General features: G+C 41.9%; 1 protein-coding gene and 1 non-coding gene across 3 annotated transcripts in view; both read right to left on the reverse strand.

Annotated features, from left to right (window-relative positions):
* MAML2 (mastermind like transcriptional coactivator 2) overlaps nt 1–12,791 on the reverse strand; it is a 346,655-nt gene that overhangs the window by 12,144 nt on the left and 321,720 nt on the right. The window contains exon 3 of one of the 2 annotated variants that reach the window (XM_077779937.1): nt 663–866. The exons of the other annotated variant lie outside the window; for it this stretch is intronic. Within the exon in view, the coding sequence (XP_077636063.1) occupies nt 663–866 (204 nt within the window). The remainder of the gene's footprint in view (nt 1–662; nt 867–12,791) is intronic. 2 annotated transcript variants of the gene reach the window in all.
* LOC144244600 (small nucleolar RNA SNORA11) lies at nt 5,030–5,159 on the reverse strand. The gene has a single exon (XR_013338997.1). It is a non-coding gene; the product is annotated as a small nucleolar RNA SNORA11 (small nucleolar RNA).

Below are 12,791 nucleotides of genomic sequence, written 5' to 3' on the forward strand. Positions count from 1 at the left end.
CTGTTTGGAGGTGGGAAGGATTTGAACCAGTGCCCGAGTGTATGTCTCAGGATACGGAAGGGAGAACAGATAAAAAGTGAAGTAGGGCTAATGCTTGGGCAATGCTCAGAAAATAACCACCTTGCCTTTCTTTAAGGCCACTTAGATATGGTATGGAAGTTGGGAATATATCTTTAATTTTCTTTAAAAATATCCCCCATTCTGAGATGCTTTATTTTGGAAGCCAAATCTTAAGGTCTGAAACTCCACACTGGCTTTCACAACTGTTTTTGAAACTCTTCTATCTCTAAAATCAGTTGAGATTTGAGCTGATTCAAGTTCTGTCCACTATTTCTGCCCCTCAGGGCAGTAGCACAAGAATGATTCTTTTTGCCTGATTCAAATACCCCCGGTAGTAGTTCTTAACATTCCCGGGCTAGGCAGGGCTAGTGAGGTGGGGTGCCCTGCATTTCAACTGTACAGCAGCTGGTAAATCAAGTTTTTTTTTTCCCCCATAGCACTTTAACTTATGTGTAGAATTAGCCTCTCTTACAGCCAAGACACTCTTGCTGGTATCACCAAAGTAGGCACAGAAAAAAGGGCAGTAAATAGAAATGGGCAACAATGAATTTCCTCTGTTAGGTCCATAGGTACGTGTAGGAGAAATTAGGAGACAGTTTTACCGCATCAACCAGCATCTGCTGCTGGAGGAGAAGTTGCTGTTTCTGCTCCATGATCTGCCTCTGTAGAGTCTGTTTCTTTCCCATCAATTGCTGATTCAACAGTGATTGCTGGGCGTTCATGTAACCACTTCCGGTGTTTGGATTTGAGCAGGGGTTGGGACTTGGACTGGGGCCTGCGCTCTGGCCTACCACAGAGTGTTGATCCTAAGGACGAGAAGGGGGGTGGGGGAAGCTACTGTGAATTAGAAGAAAAAAAATGTAGCACAAAGATCATAAGCTTAGATTCCAAACATTTTTCATCTTGTTAAGACCAAACATGGTTAAATGGGTTGGAGAACAGAGAATTGCTTTCTAAATGCAGGAGAAATAAATGCATATTACAGCAACCAAAGCAGCAGAGTTAATGACATTAGGGCACTCGAAAAGCTCCCATACAACTTTGATGGTGGACGCTCCACATTCCAGAAGGCGTTTATGGAACCGCAAAGAAAACTGCCATAAAAACATATGGCAAACCTCTCAATTGCTCAGGAACAAACACATCATAAAGTAATAAGTTCTTCCTTTTCCTTAAAGTTAGCACATATCATTGCCGATCCTGCAACAAAAATTATATTTCAATTCACATGTTCAAAACTTGAATAAACCATTTTGGTCAGAAGGGGCCCTGCTCTCTGTGACAAGGCAGGAGGACCTGTGAGTTTCTGTTTTATAAACACTCTGAAGCATGGAAGGGACTTGCCCTTACAGACCTGTTAATTTTGCTCCCTGGTGAGTAAGTCAGGAATTTCAGTGTATCAGTCAGTAAAAGAATACCCAACCAATCGACAATGAGAAATTAAAAATTCAACACTGTATATTAGTAATATTGGGTACAGGTGAATTGCCATTCTAACTCAAAGTCTCTACCGATCTTTAGGCATTGACAAAGTCAAGACCTTGCAGGCCAGAGAAACCTAGCCAAATGTTTTCATGAACTCCCGATGATGTGTTCAGGCTTGAGCTATACATTGGTGGAGTTACAAGGACTCTTCCAACCTTGAAGAATGTATCCAATTACGGAATAAATTACATGCTTACATGTAAAAATACAAGAAAGTACAGAAGCAAGTCTTAGATATGATACAAGTACTAGGTCAAAGGTCCTCACACTTTGATGATATTCACTGGAGAAACAGATGCTCTGGCCTTGCTCCAGAAATTCTGAGGCTATACATCGGGTACCTGGTCAGGTAATTCTAATACTCATTGATTCAGGGAATGCTCTTTGAGAAAGAATGGATTATGGGAGCAATAACATCCAATGTTCATTCCCCAGCTGGACTGTCTGAAGTTACGAGAGATTGAAAAGATAAAGCAACTCTTGTGATGCCTGATGAGTAGGCTACATACTCCGTTTATGGAAAGTCTCTTCCCTGTTACCTCCTTCTTTTTCTTTAGTTATCTACTAAGCTAAAAACAAAAACAGAAACAAAGGCCACCAGTCCACAGCCTGGGGGTGTAGAAAACATGGCCTTGCTTTAGCAATCCCCGGGGCTACAGATCTCATCCACCGCTTCAAAAGCAAAGGGATACAAAATAATCTTAAAGATGACCATGCACTGAGCCTTATTACAGTCCAGGCACTGTACTGTGTGTTACATGATTTATCTCATTTAATCCTCCAAATGAAACAATCAGCAAGAACTAGTATTATCGTCCCAGTTCTGCCGATGAGAAACCTGAGCTCAGAGATCACACAGTTGCAAGCAGTTAAGGAAGATTTGAAGCCAGGTATGTCTGACTCCAGAACTCCATTTCTCAGTCACTATACCAATTGTCTTTCAGCTAAGATGAACAGCATTGAAGAAAATGGTGCTTTTACTTCAAAACTGTGCAGATTTACCTGTCCATGTAGCAAGTGTTTATTGAGCACCCTCTGTACCCCAAATCAGGCACATGGAAGGGAGTGTGTCGGACAGAAGGGCAGGGCTGTCGGGTCTGGGAGGGGAGCAGGCCTCCTCACCAGTTAACTAAAAATACGGGGAGCCATCTCTGAGGTAGGCACATCCACTGTGCAAAAACCACCCTCTAACACCTCTGCACACAATGCCCAGTCCTCTCAAAGTTAAATCCCTCTTGGCTCTTGGGGGAGACAGTTCACCCCACATGTCCTACAAGCCACTTGGGGCATGGGCCTGGAGACCAGCGCAGAGGGTCATTACCACACTGCTAATTGACGAAGATCTTGGAGTGCAGGTGGAGAAGGAAGTATCTGGAGGACTGAGTGTTGAATCTTTGGCCTGCCCACACTAATGAGAGGGACGTAGAGCCCAAGACAGGGAGTAAAAGGTGGGGTCAGAGAAAGATGACCAGAAGTGATGCCAGAGGAAATCAGAGAGAGAATATAGTGGAGACAGGAGATGGCCCTCCACTCTCTACCATCAACCAGCATTGAAACCACTTGCTCTTTTCTATGCTATAAGAATGTGAAGTTTAGTGCAAGTCTGTGTGTGAAAGGAGGATTTTGTGTTTAAAAAAACACCTGGTTGACAAACACACATAGAAAAAATGTCTTGTTCTCAGGGCCACACAGTGCTTCAGATCATGAGCTCCGTAGATGAGGCTGCTGTAATTCATTTCCCAGTTCTGGCACTTATTAGCTATGTGATCTGGGGGAAGTTAGTTTACATCCATTAGCCTCAATATCCTTGTCTGTAAAGTGGCCACAATTACAGTACTGACTTCATAGGGTCCCTGTGAGAATTAGAGGAAATAATACAATGCCAATAATACCAAGCACAGAGTTAGCACTTAATAAGTGGCAGCTGCTCATAATTGTTAGCATTATTTCAACACACAGGAGCAGTCATTTCTTTTGTTTGCTTGTTGTGAAGCAAGGAAGTCAGGCCTTGCAAATTGCAGGAAGCTGTTCTGTGTCGACTCTACCAGAGACGCAGATGTCTCAGCCACATTGTGAAGACAGGGTTACTGGCAGACTCAGGGAATGACTTTTATCCTTCTTCCTGGTGATGTCCGAAGAGGAGCTGAGTGCCGTTCTTGATGAAAAGTCTTTTAGAGGGTGCTTCCTTCATCTGGGTTAGGGGATTGGCTCACTTTGCTTTTTCCTGTGCTGGTTTTTATTTCTTACCATCCAATTACTTATTAATAGAGCAGCCAACATGCATTCACTAAGTACTGTGCCTTCATTTCTTCCATTGTAAATTGGAAGTAATTACACTAATGACAGAAAATGAAACCAGATGAAATTTAGAACAGTCCGAGGCACTTAGGAGGTACTTGATTAAATTTTAGCGATTAGTACTTTTCTTATTTACTTACTTCTTATTTTGTATATGGCAGAGATGTTTTAGACACAATTATCTTTGTGAAGGAGCTTATGCTGTAAGTGTACTAGGATTGAAGATGCAGTGTGTTTAGCTCCCATCTTGGTTTAGTTTTAGTTTTTTTGTTTTTTTCTTTAATTTTGCAACTTGAACGCTGATACCCAAAACATGAAAATGCGACAAAAGCACACGACAAAAGCACACGACAAAAGCAGGAAGGGCAAAGGCAGCTTCGTCTTGCATGCCATCCTTGATGGGCAGGGGGAAGCTGCCTAGAGAGCTGTGTTAAGAAGGACTCTGAGGAGGCACTCTGGTGCGGTGAGTCACTGCCGCAGGTCGTCAGGATTGTTGGATCCAGGAGAAGTTGGCTCTCACTCTGGTGGCATTTCTGGTCTGGATCGTGGAGCTGGTGCTGTGTCCGTCATCGGTGCTACTGCTGACACCAGCTCTCCAAGTGCCTCCCCTGTTGGCACGGTTCCCACTTAGAATGCACTGCTGGGATCTGGCTCAGGGATCGCCAAAACCTCCCTCCTCGTCCCAGGTCAGAGCCTCCTCCCTGATGCTCATCTGGGCCCTCATCAGGGCCCCGGCAGGTTCCTCAGCCATATCCACATCTATTGTCTTGAACCCATCAAGCACGACCTTCAAGAACTGAGCCTTCCATTCCTGGGGGTCTTGGTTCTGATTCTGGGTGATGAGTGCGCACACCCTTACTTTGCTGGTCTCCTGGTGGGCTGTCGGTCCCCAGAGGAGTTCATACTATGGTGGGCTGCTACTGGGGATCTTGTATTCCAGGTGCCTCCGTGGGAGAGGAAGGTAAACATTTGCTTCCAGTGTGGCTGACCTGTGGATACGCCCGTGGTTCCCAGGGGGCCCCTTCCAGGCCCTGATGCAGCAGCTCAGGTCAAGTGGAAGGTCTGCCCTCCAGCCCCTGCCTCACTCCTATGCTCACTCTCAGACTTTCTGCCTCCAGGGTTGAGGTCTACAAAGCCTTAGGCTGTTGGTCCTGCCCAGCAGCCACGTGGAGATGCAGGGTAGAACACGTGTAGGGTATCTGTTCATAGGAAGGCCACACATTTTATGCCCCTTGTCATAATGAACCCAGATTCCTGTTGCGTGTGTTATAAACAGAGAAGCCATTTCTGCAGGCCCCCTGATCTGAGCACACCCTCTGCTCCCATCATATTTGAAACACAAAGTGGCCCTTGTGCTCCTCAGTGGGTCACAGTCCCCACTATTTCTTATTTTATTGTATCTTCCCATTTTCCTGATTTCTATTACTTGCTCATGTAGGCATTTGAGGTTCAGATCTCTGGCGTAGAGCTTATCTGGGATTCTAAGATGCACACACCACATACACATGAACCTCAAAGTCCCTGTGGTATGATGCAGTGCACAATGATTTCCATCAGGTGATATGATACCCACTAGCGCTGCGAGATTAAAATCCAGACCTTCTAACGCCTAGTCTAGTCACCTATGCAGCCATACACCCATGAGTGAATTTGATACATTTTACTGACTGCCTCCTATATGCTAGGCAGTTTTCTATTTTCTAGACATTAAAAATTTATTTAGAAAGGGGACAAATGCAGAGAAAGAGGTGGACAGAGTGCTTAGTGTTGGCAAAATTAGTGAACATCAAAATAATTTCCAGTGAAATCTAGCCTCCTCTAAGATTCAGAAAAGATCTGCATACCAAGAAAATGTAGCTGTGTTCCCTTCTCTTATCAAACAGATGGACTGTGCTAAATTTAGTTTCATTCCTTTACAATACCAAAGGATATAAAAATAAGAGATAAGCTTTCTTTTGGAATTTTGTAAAAGATTTTGAAGCCTCACAGCTTCTGGGCTATGGGCCTTACCATGTACTCTACTGTACACATTCCTTCAGTTCATGACTGAAGTAATATTTGGCTGCTGCTACATTTTTTTTGCCCTTATGTTAGCTAGGAAACATGAAACACCTCCTTACACAGGCTTGCTGTCATTGCCAAGATGTTGTGCAAACTTTAGTACATAAAATATTTTGAAAGAAAAATATGCTCTGATGCGTTGGCTTTGATTTCCATATTCGGCCTTGCTCTTTGCCTTACATTCATTCCCGTAGAACTTGGCCTAATAGAAATCAATCTGTTTCTATCTCAACACTCATTTTCTCCTTGAGAGCTTATGAACTTATGAAGGCCATGGTAAAAATGGCATATCCTCAGCCTATAGATGAAAGTGTGTGTGTGTGTGTGTGTGTGTGTGAGATTGTGAATGAATTATGCCATTTCCATTGATGCTGTCTTTTATATGACAGAAAACCAGTTTTCTAGAGAAACTGGAGTTCAAGGTTGATTTGGCAGCAAATAATAGTCACATGATTGGTTTAAATCCTGAACTCGAATGATCTTTCATTGTGTGTGTGTGTGTGTGTTTTCTGTTTCTAGGTTAGTATTTGATGCTAACCTACAAATTAGGCTTCTAATTCTATCCTCCTGGGATTTAATGTACATTTATGTTGAATATGCACTTAAAGTTTTTTGCATCTCTGTGTGTGTGTGTGTGTGTGTGTGTGTGTGTGTATTTAAGAGTTTAAAGTCCTATGATAGTACTGGTTAAGCCACTGAGTTAGAGTAGTATGCCAATGCTGAGATATGGTTAAAGTTTCTTGATCCTTCTTTTCATCTAGCATAGGACTTAGAGGCCAATAAAAGCATATCTATATTCTTTTAATAAAGTTCTTCTAATATTTAAGCTATGTCTTTAGAATTACTATCTTCGTCCTACTATCATTCATTTATTCAACATTCATTTATTTTTTCAGCATCTACTACGCATCATACATTCTTCTATGCCTTGGGGATCAAAGTCCACACAGCCTATTGGAATAACCTTCTAGCTTGTCTATACTTTCAGGTTTTCCAGCTGGACTACTGATGGAAAATTTACCTTCCAGAATGGTCTCAAGGATGTTAGAAAACCATTGGTATATCAGGTGTGTGATGACCAAACCAGTTTGCCAAAGGCAATCCAAACATGTGAAGTTGATTTACATTCATAGGAAGCTGGAAGCATGTTTTAATAGGAAAGTATCATAAAAGAATGCTTTCCCAAATGTGCTACTTTGTTGATTTAGTGTCTTGTCCATGGATTACTACAGGAAGCACTAACTCAACAAGGTGGTAAACTATGTCTACAAGACCTGGTAGAAAATTAAGGAGACACTTGAACTCTTGTAAATGGGCACCCTTTTCCTTAAGGGATAAATGACTTGTTCTTCCTGTTATTAACTCTATTTCTCTCAAAGCTAGGTTGAAGTCCCTTTGAAGAAATGTCCAAATTTAAAAAATTAGAAAGAAATTCCACTGTTTTATCTCTAACAGCTCTTTCACCAAAATCTCTTCTTGAAAATTTCAGGGATAAATATTTAAAGACACCGTATGAAACAAATCTTCTAAATCTTAGTAACCAACATCAGAGGATAGGCATGGCCTCTGGGGTCTTACTTTGATAAAATGTCTTTGTAAGTCATGCTTAATATGTGAGAGATCTTTTTAAAATATGTTAATAAAAATGTTGTAAATATCACTTTCTTTTATTTACTGCAATGCAAAGTCTCTGTCAAGCAGGATTGATTTCAGCAAAAAGTAGAATAGGGTCCAACTAGACAGGTCCTAAAGCAGCAAACAGTAACACTCCTGATATCATTAAAGTAGGTTAAAATATTAAGACTCATTGAATTCAGCCATTTTTACTGTTAAAACAGTTTTATGGGCTGACCAGTATGACATGGTAAGTTTCACAAGGCAGGCAAAGTTACCAGGCAGGTATTGTCCTCTGAATATTAAAAGGAAAAAAAAAAAACACTCTAAAAAATATTTGTCGTCTTCTGGGCATCTGGGTAAAATGGCTCTCTGTTTTTCTGAACTTATTTTGGTAGGGGGTATATAATGATTTTTTCCCCCACAAAAATGAAGTAATGTAAGTTACTTGGGATCCATGAGAGTATTTTGGTGTGGGATGACTGCCCTTGTTTTTTCTTGGCTTCAAGAACTAGGCATCTGCAATTTGCAAAACAAATTCAAGATAAAGTGCCCAGCTGGGCAAGTTTGTACAGTAGATCTCATAAACTGGTTTGCTATTCAATCAATCTTTCTCCCCCCACCCCCTTCCCTCTTCTTTCCCTGTCTCGATGAACTAACTGCTCAACTGTTCTTCCAGGCTATTCATCTTCTGAACTGTCTACTTATGAAGCCATTTATTTATCTCTATGCCTGAGAAACAAGTTGCCTTAACTGTTTCAGATTCCTTGCAAGCTGGCGGCCCCACTAAGATATTTATTTGGGGCACAGATAGTGAGGTGGCTCTGTGTGGCTAAAATAATTGAATAGTTCTTTTCTGACACAACAACAATGATAATGATGACAACAATGACAACAAAACAATTACCAGGAAATCATGCAGGAAACAACTTCCAAACACAAAGACCAAAGGGATAAAACACCCCTGTCTACAGGCTGCCTGTCTTCTATTTCAAGGGTCAGCAAACTATGGCTTGACTGGTCAAACACAGCTTGCCACCTTTTTTGGTAAATACAATTCTGTTGGAACATAGCCATGCACATGCATTTGTATATTGTCTGTGGCTGCTTTCACACCACAACAGAGCTGAAGAGCTGTGATGGAGACCTATGGTGCACAAAGCCTAAAATATTTACTATCTGGCCCTTAATGGAAAAAGTTTGCTGACCCTTGCACTATTTGGCTGTACTGGCCAAGGAATGCTAAGTACTTTGGTCTTTATATTAAGTTGATAAAATGCCTGAAGCAAAGTACCCAGCAATCCTGGGAAGGAACTGGCAAGTTGGGAATGAGAAATACCTATCATGATGGCTGTTCACAATCACCCTCCACTCCAGCCACCGTTACAAACTGGACGTTGAGAAAAGGAACTTACAGATCTTTCATTCAACTTCATTTTACAGATGAACACACTGCCCAGAAAGGTTAAGGAATTGACTTGTATGAGGTCACAGATTTAACTAAAAGATGAAGAACACATATCCAAATCCAGGAAAATATTAAGGAGCAGTGCATGAAACAAAATCTATCTGCTTAAGAGAACTGTAGCTTGTCTAATAGAACTGGCTTGTTGGGGGTGCTGGAGCGGCTCAGCTGGTTCAGCTTCCAATTCTTGATTTTGGCTCAGGCCATGATTTCATTGGTTCATGAGTTTGGGCCCTATGTCCTGACAGCGTGGCCCCTGCTTGGAATTCTCTGTCTCTGTCTCTCTCTCCCAATCTCTCTCTCCCCCTTTCCTGTTTGTGTGCCTGTGTGTGCATGCCTGCCCTCTCGCTCACACAATAAATAAATAAACGTCTAAAAAAACAAAGAAACTAACTTGTTGGGGGTGGGGGTGGGGCTGCTGGGGTAAAGAAAATGTTGAAAGGTAGAGTATGCAAACACAGAAGATTGTATTTGAATTAGTATTTTTCTTTGTCCTTTGCAATTACGAATAGTAGCTGCTTTTTCCTTCTAGTTAATAAGGCATTTTTCTTCACTAGCTCAGAACCTTCCCATTTACCCTGCAGGGAAACCCTGATCATATGTTTATAATCTGTTTGGTTCAAACGATTAGAATGAATTTTGTGGTCACTGTAGAGTTCATCCTTCAGATGTTACCTAATTTTCAAGTCACCAGGACACTGCATCTATTCTTAGCCTCTGGGGTGGACACTTATTATGGGTTGGCATAGAAGACCAGTTCCATGAGGGAGGAAGCAGCATTTAGGTGGGAGAGCGGCCAGGAACAAAACGTCAGTGGGTCAGGGTGGAGTGGGAAGAGTTTGGTAACTCAGGGGAAGGAATGAGAAATTTTTCTTAAAAGAGAAACTCTTTAACTTTAGAAGGGCTCTTTGTGGCAGACCTGAAATTTCTGGTCTGTAAGTTAGCTTTTAGCTTTTTATCCCCTAGAGCAGTGTTTCAAGCTTTTCTTTGGATAACAGTGCTTTGTGAGCCCCTCACAAGGTTATGGATTCTGCCTCTCTTCCCTTCCCCCAAGTACACATACAACTAACAATTTTGTCTACCATTTTCAGGGAGTTTACAAATTTTCTAAACATCCACCGACCATCCATTGACCTCACATTGAGAACTCCACCACCTAGCCCTCAAAGGTTAGTGTTCATGAAAGTAACAAAATGATTTTCCACTTGGATACATTCTCTACATTGCACCCCCAGCTTAAAACTGTCTATGGTTCCTCTCAGATTTTGGAATCAAGTCCTAGCTCCTGAAATGGCACAGAAGGCCCTCCATGATCTGGCCTCTGCATGTTTTTTTTCCAGTTTCATCTCTCACCACACGCTTTTTTTTTTTTTTTATATAGTTTATAGTCAAATTGGTTTCCTTATAACACCCAATGCTCATCCCCACAAGTGCCCTCCTCCGTGCCCATCACCTCCCTTCCCATCTCCCCCACCATATGTTTGCATGTATAGGTGGATTCGGAGGAACTTAACGGAAGACCAGGGGGGAGAAGTAGGGGAAAATAGTTGGGGAGAGGGAGGGAGGCAAACCATGAGAGACTCTTCAATGCTGAGAACCAACTGAACACATGCTTTCTTCACTCTCTACTCTAGCGATACTAAACTACTTGCAATTCTTCAAACCCACAGAATTCCTTCTCCTCTCCACACTTTCGCATATGCTCACAACATCTCTGCCTGGAACTCTCTTCCCCTGCTCCTCCCTACCAAGGGATCACTCTTTTTCTTGGCTCAGTTCAGATGTCATGTTTTCAGAATGTCTCCTCCGGCCTCCAGGGCTGTGCAGTGCCCCTCTTTTGTGCTTCCATAGCAGTTGGTACTGGCTCACCGGGGAACATTTTTCACTCTGTATCACAACTGCTTGTTTGCCTATATCTATGTCCCAATAGGAGTGTTTAGAAGGCTGGGATGTTCATCATGTTTTTCCCAGTATACAGCAGACCCTCCATACATGTCTGGGTTTGAGGGGATAAGTAAGTACATAGATAAATGAAGAATCCATGTGAAGTAGAAAATAGGGACATAACTTCCTGCCATAAGGCACATGGGATAAAAATGCTAGCTCTTTTCAAAGCCACCTGGAAAGCCAATGTAGGAGAGGGAGGCAAAGGCTGAGCAGCACTGGTAAATCCAGTATTGCTTTTACAAGTGTACCACTTTAAAAGGACCCACAGCATAAAGGATATTTTAGAAAGGAAAGAGCTAGTGGTGAGGGATGGCAGAGAACATGATGATGATGATGGTGATGGTAGTGGTTGTAATAGTGATGGATAGTAGATATGCTGGAAGGCAAGAAGAATGCACACCAGTGGTGAACAATTTCTACCAATAGTTATCATCTTTGGAAAGCTATGTACCAGGCTATGTGTTGAGGGCTTGACATTTATTACCTCATTTGATCTCCTCAATAATTCTGTTTTAATTGTGATTCCCACCTCATGCCGGTCAGAGTGGCTAAAATGAACAAATCAGGAGACTATAGATGCTGGTGAGGATGTGGAGAAATGGGCACCCTCCTACACTGTTGGTGGGAATGTAAACTGATGCGGCCCCTCTGGAAAACAGTGTGGGGGTTCCTCAAAAAGTTAACAATAGAACTCCCCTATGACCCATTAATAGCACTGCTAGGAATTTACCCAAGGGATACAGGAGTGCTGATGCATAGGGGCACGTGTACCCCAATGTTCACAGCAGCACTTTCAACAATAGCCAAATCATGGAAAGAGCCTAAGTGTCCATCAACGGATGAACGGATCAAGAAGGTGTGGTTTATCTATACAAGGGAATACTACATGGCAATGAGAAAGAACGAAATTTGGCCATTTGTGGCAATGTGGATAGAACTCAAGGGTGTTCTGCTGAGTGAAATAAGTCAGGCAGAGAAGAACAGATCCCATATGTTTTCACTTATAAGTGGATTAGGAGGAACTTAACAAAGGACCAGGGGAGAGAAGAAGGGGGAAAATAGTGGGGGAGAGGGAGGGAGGCAAACCATGAGAAACTCTTGAATGCTGAGAACAAACTGAGGGCTGATGAGGGTGGGGAGAGGGGAAGGGGGGTGATGGGCATGGAGGAGGGCACTTGTTGGGATGAGCACTGGGTGTTATATGGAAACCAGCTTGACAGTAAACTATTTAAGAAAAAAAAAAAAAATATGTCTCTCTCTCTCTCTACAGGTATGCCTTTATAAAATGCAAAGTACCTTAAAGGCTTAATAAAATAAGGTTATTGGCAAAATATTTAAAAAATATCCTTCTGTTCTAAAAGCAATTGGAGTGGGTAGGCAGAAAGAGCGAAAAGTGGATTTGGGAACCCAGATAGAACTGGGTTCAAATCTCACGTCCGTTTTTTTTCCAACCTGTATGGGAGTAATAATATTGACCTCAATATTACCTCAATAAATGGCAAAAAGTTAAGTGAAGCGCTTTGGTATAGTACTGTCTGGTAGGCAAGAGACATGAAATAAATGTTAATATTTCCTCTTCAGTAAATTTAATATTTACTGAATATCAAATACACACACACATATTAAGGTACTGGACTAAATAGAATGTAATTTCTGATCATCAGATAGTGAGGATAGCATGATGTTTATAATAATAGCAGCAATAAACCAACAAGCAATAATTATCCAGAGATGTGTTTAGTTACTTGAGCTTAGCAATAGCTGAGCATTTCACCACTGCCTCCACCAATTAAAACAAGATTAGGGGATTGTGTTTAAGGGTAATTTCAACCCTTTGTTGAGTTTATTCTATAAATTGTGT

Source organism: Crocuta crocuta, unplaced genomic scaffold (genome assembly GCF_008692635.1).
Source record: "Crocuta crocuta isolate KB4526 unplaced genomic scaffold, BGI_CrCroc_1.0 scaffold98, whole genome shotgun sequence".
Taxonomy (NCBI): domain Eukaryota; kingdom Metazoa; phylum Chordata; class Mammalia; order Carnivora; family Hyaenidae; genus Crocuta; species Crocuta crocuta.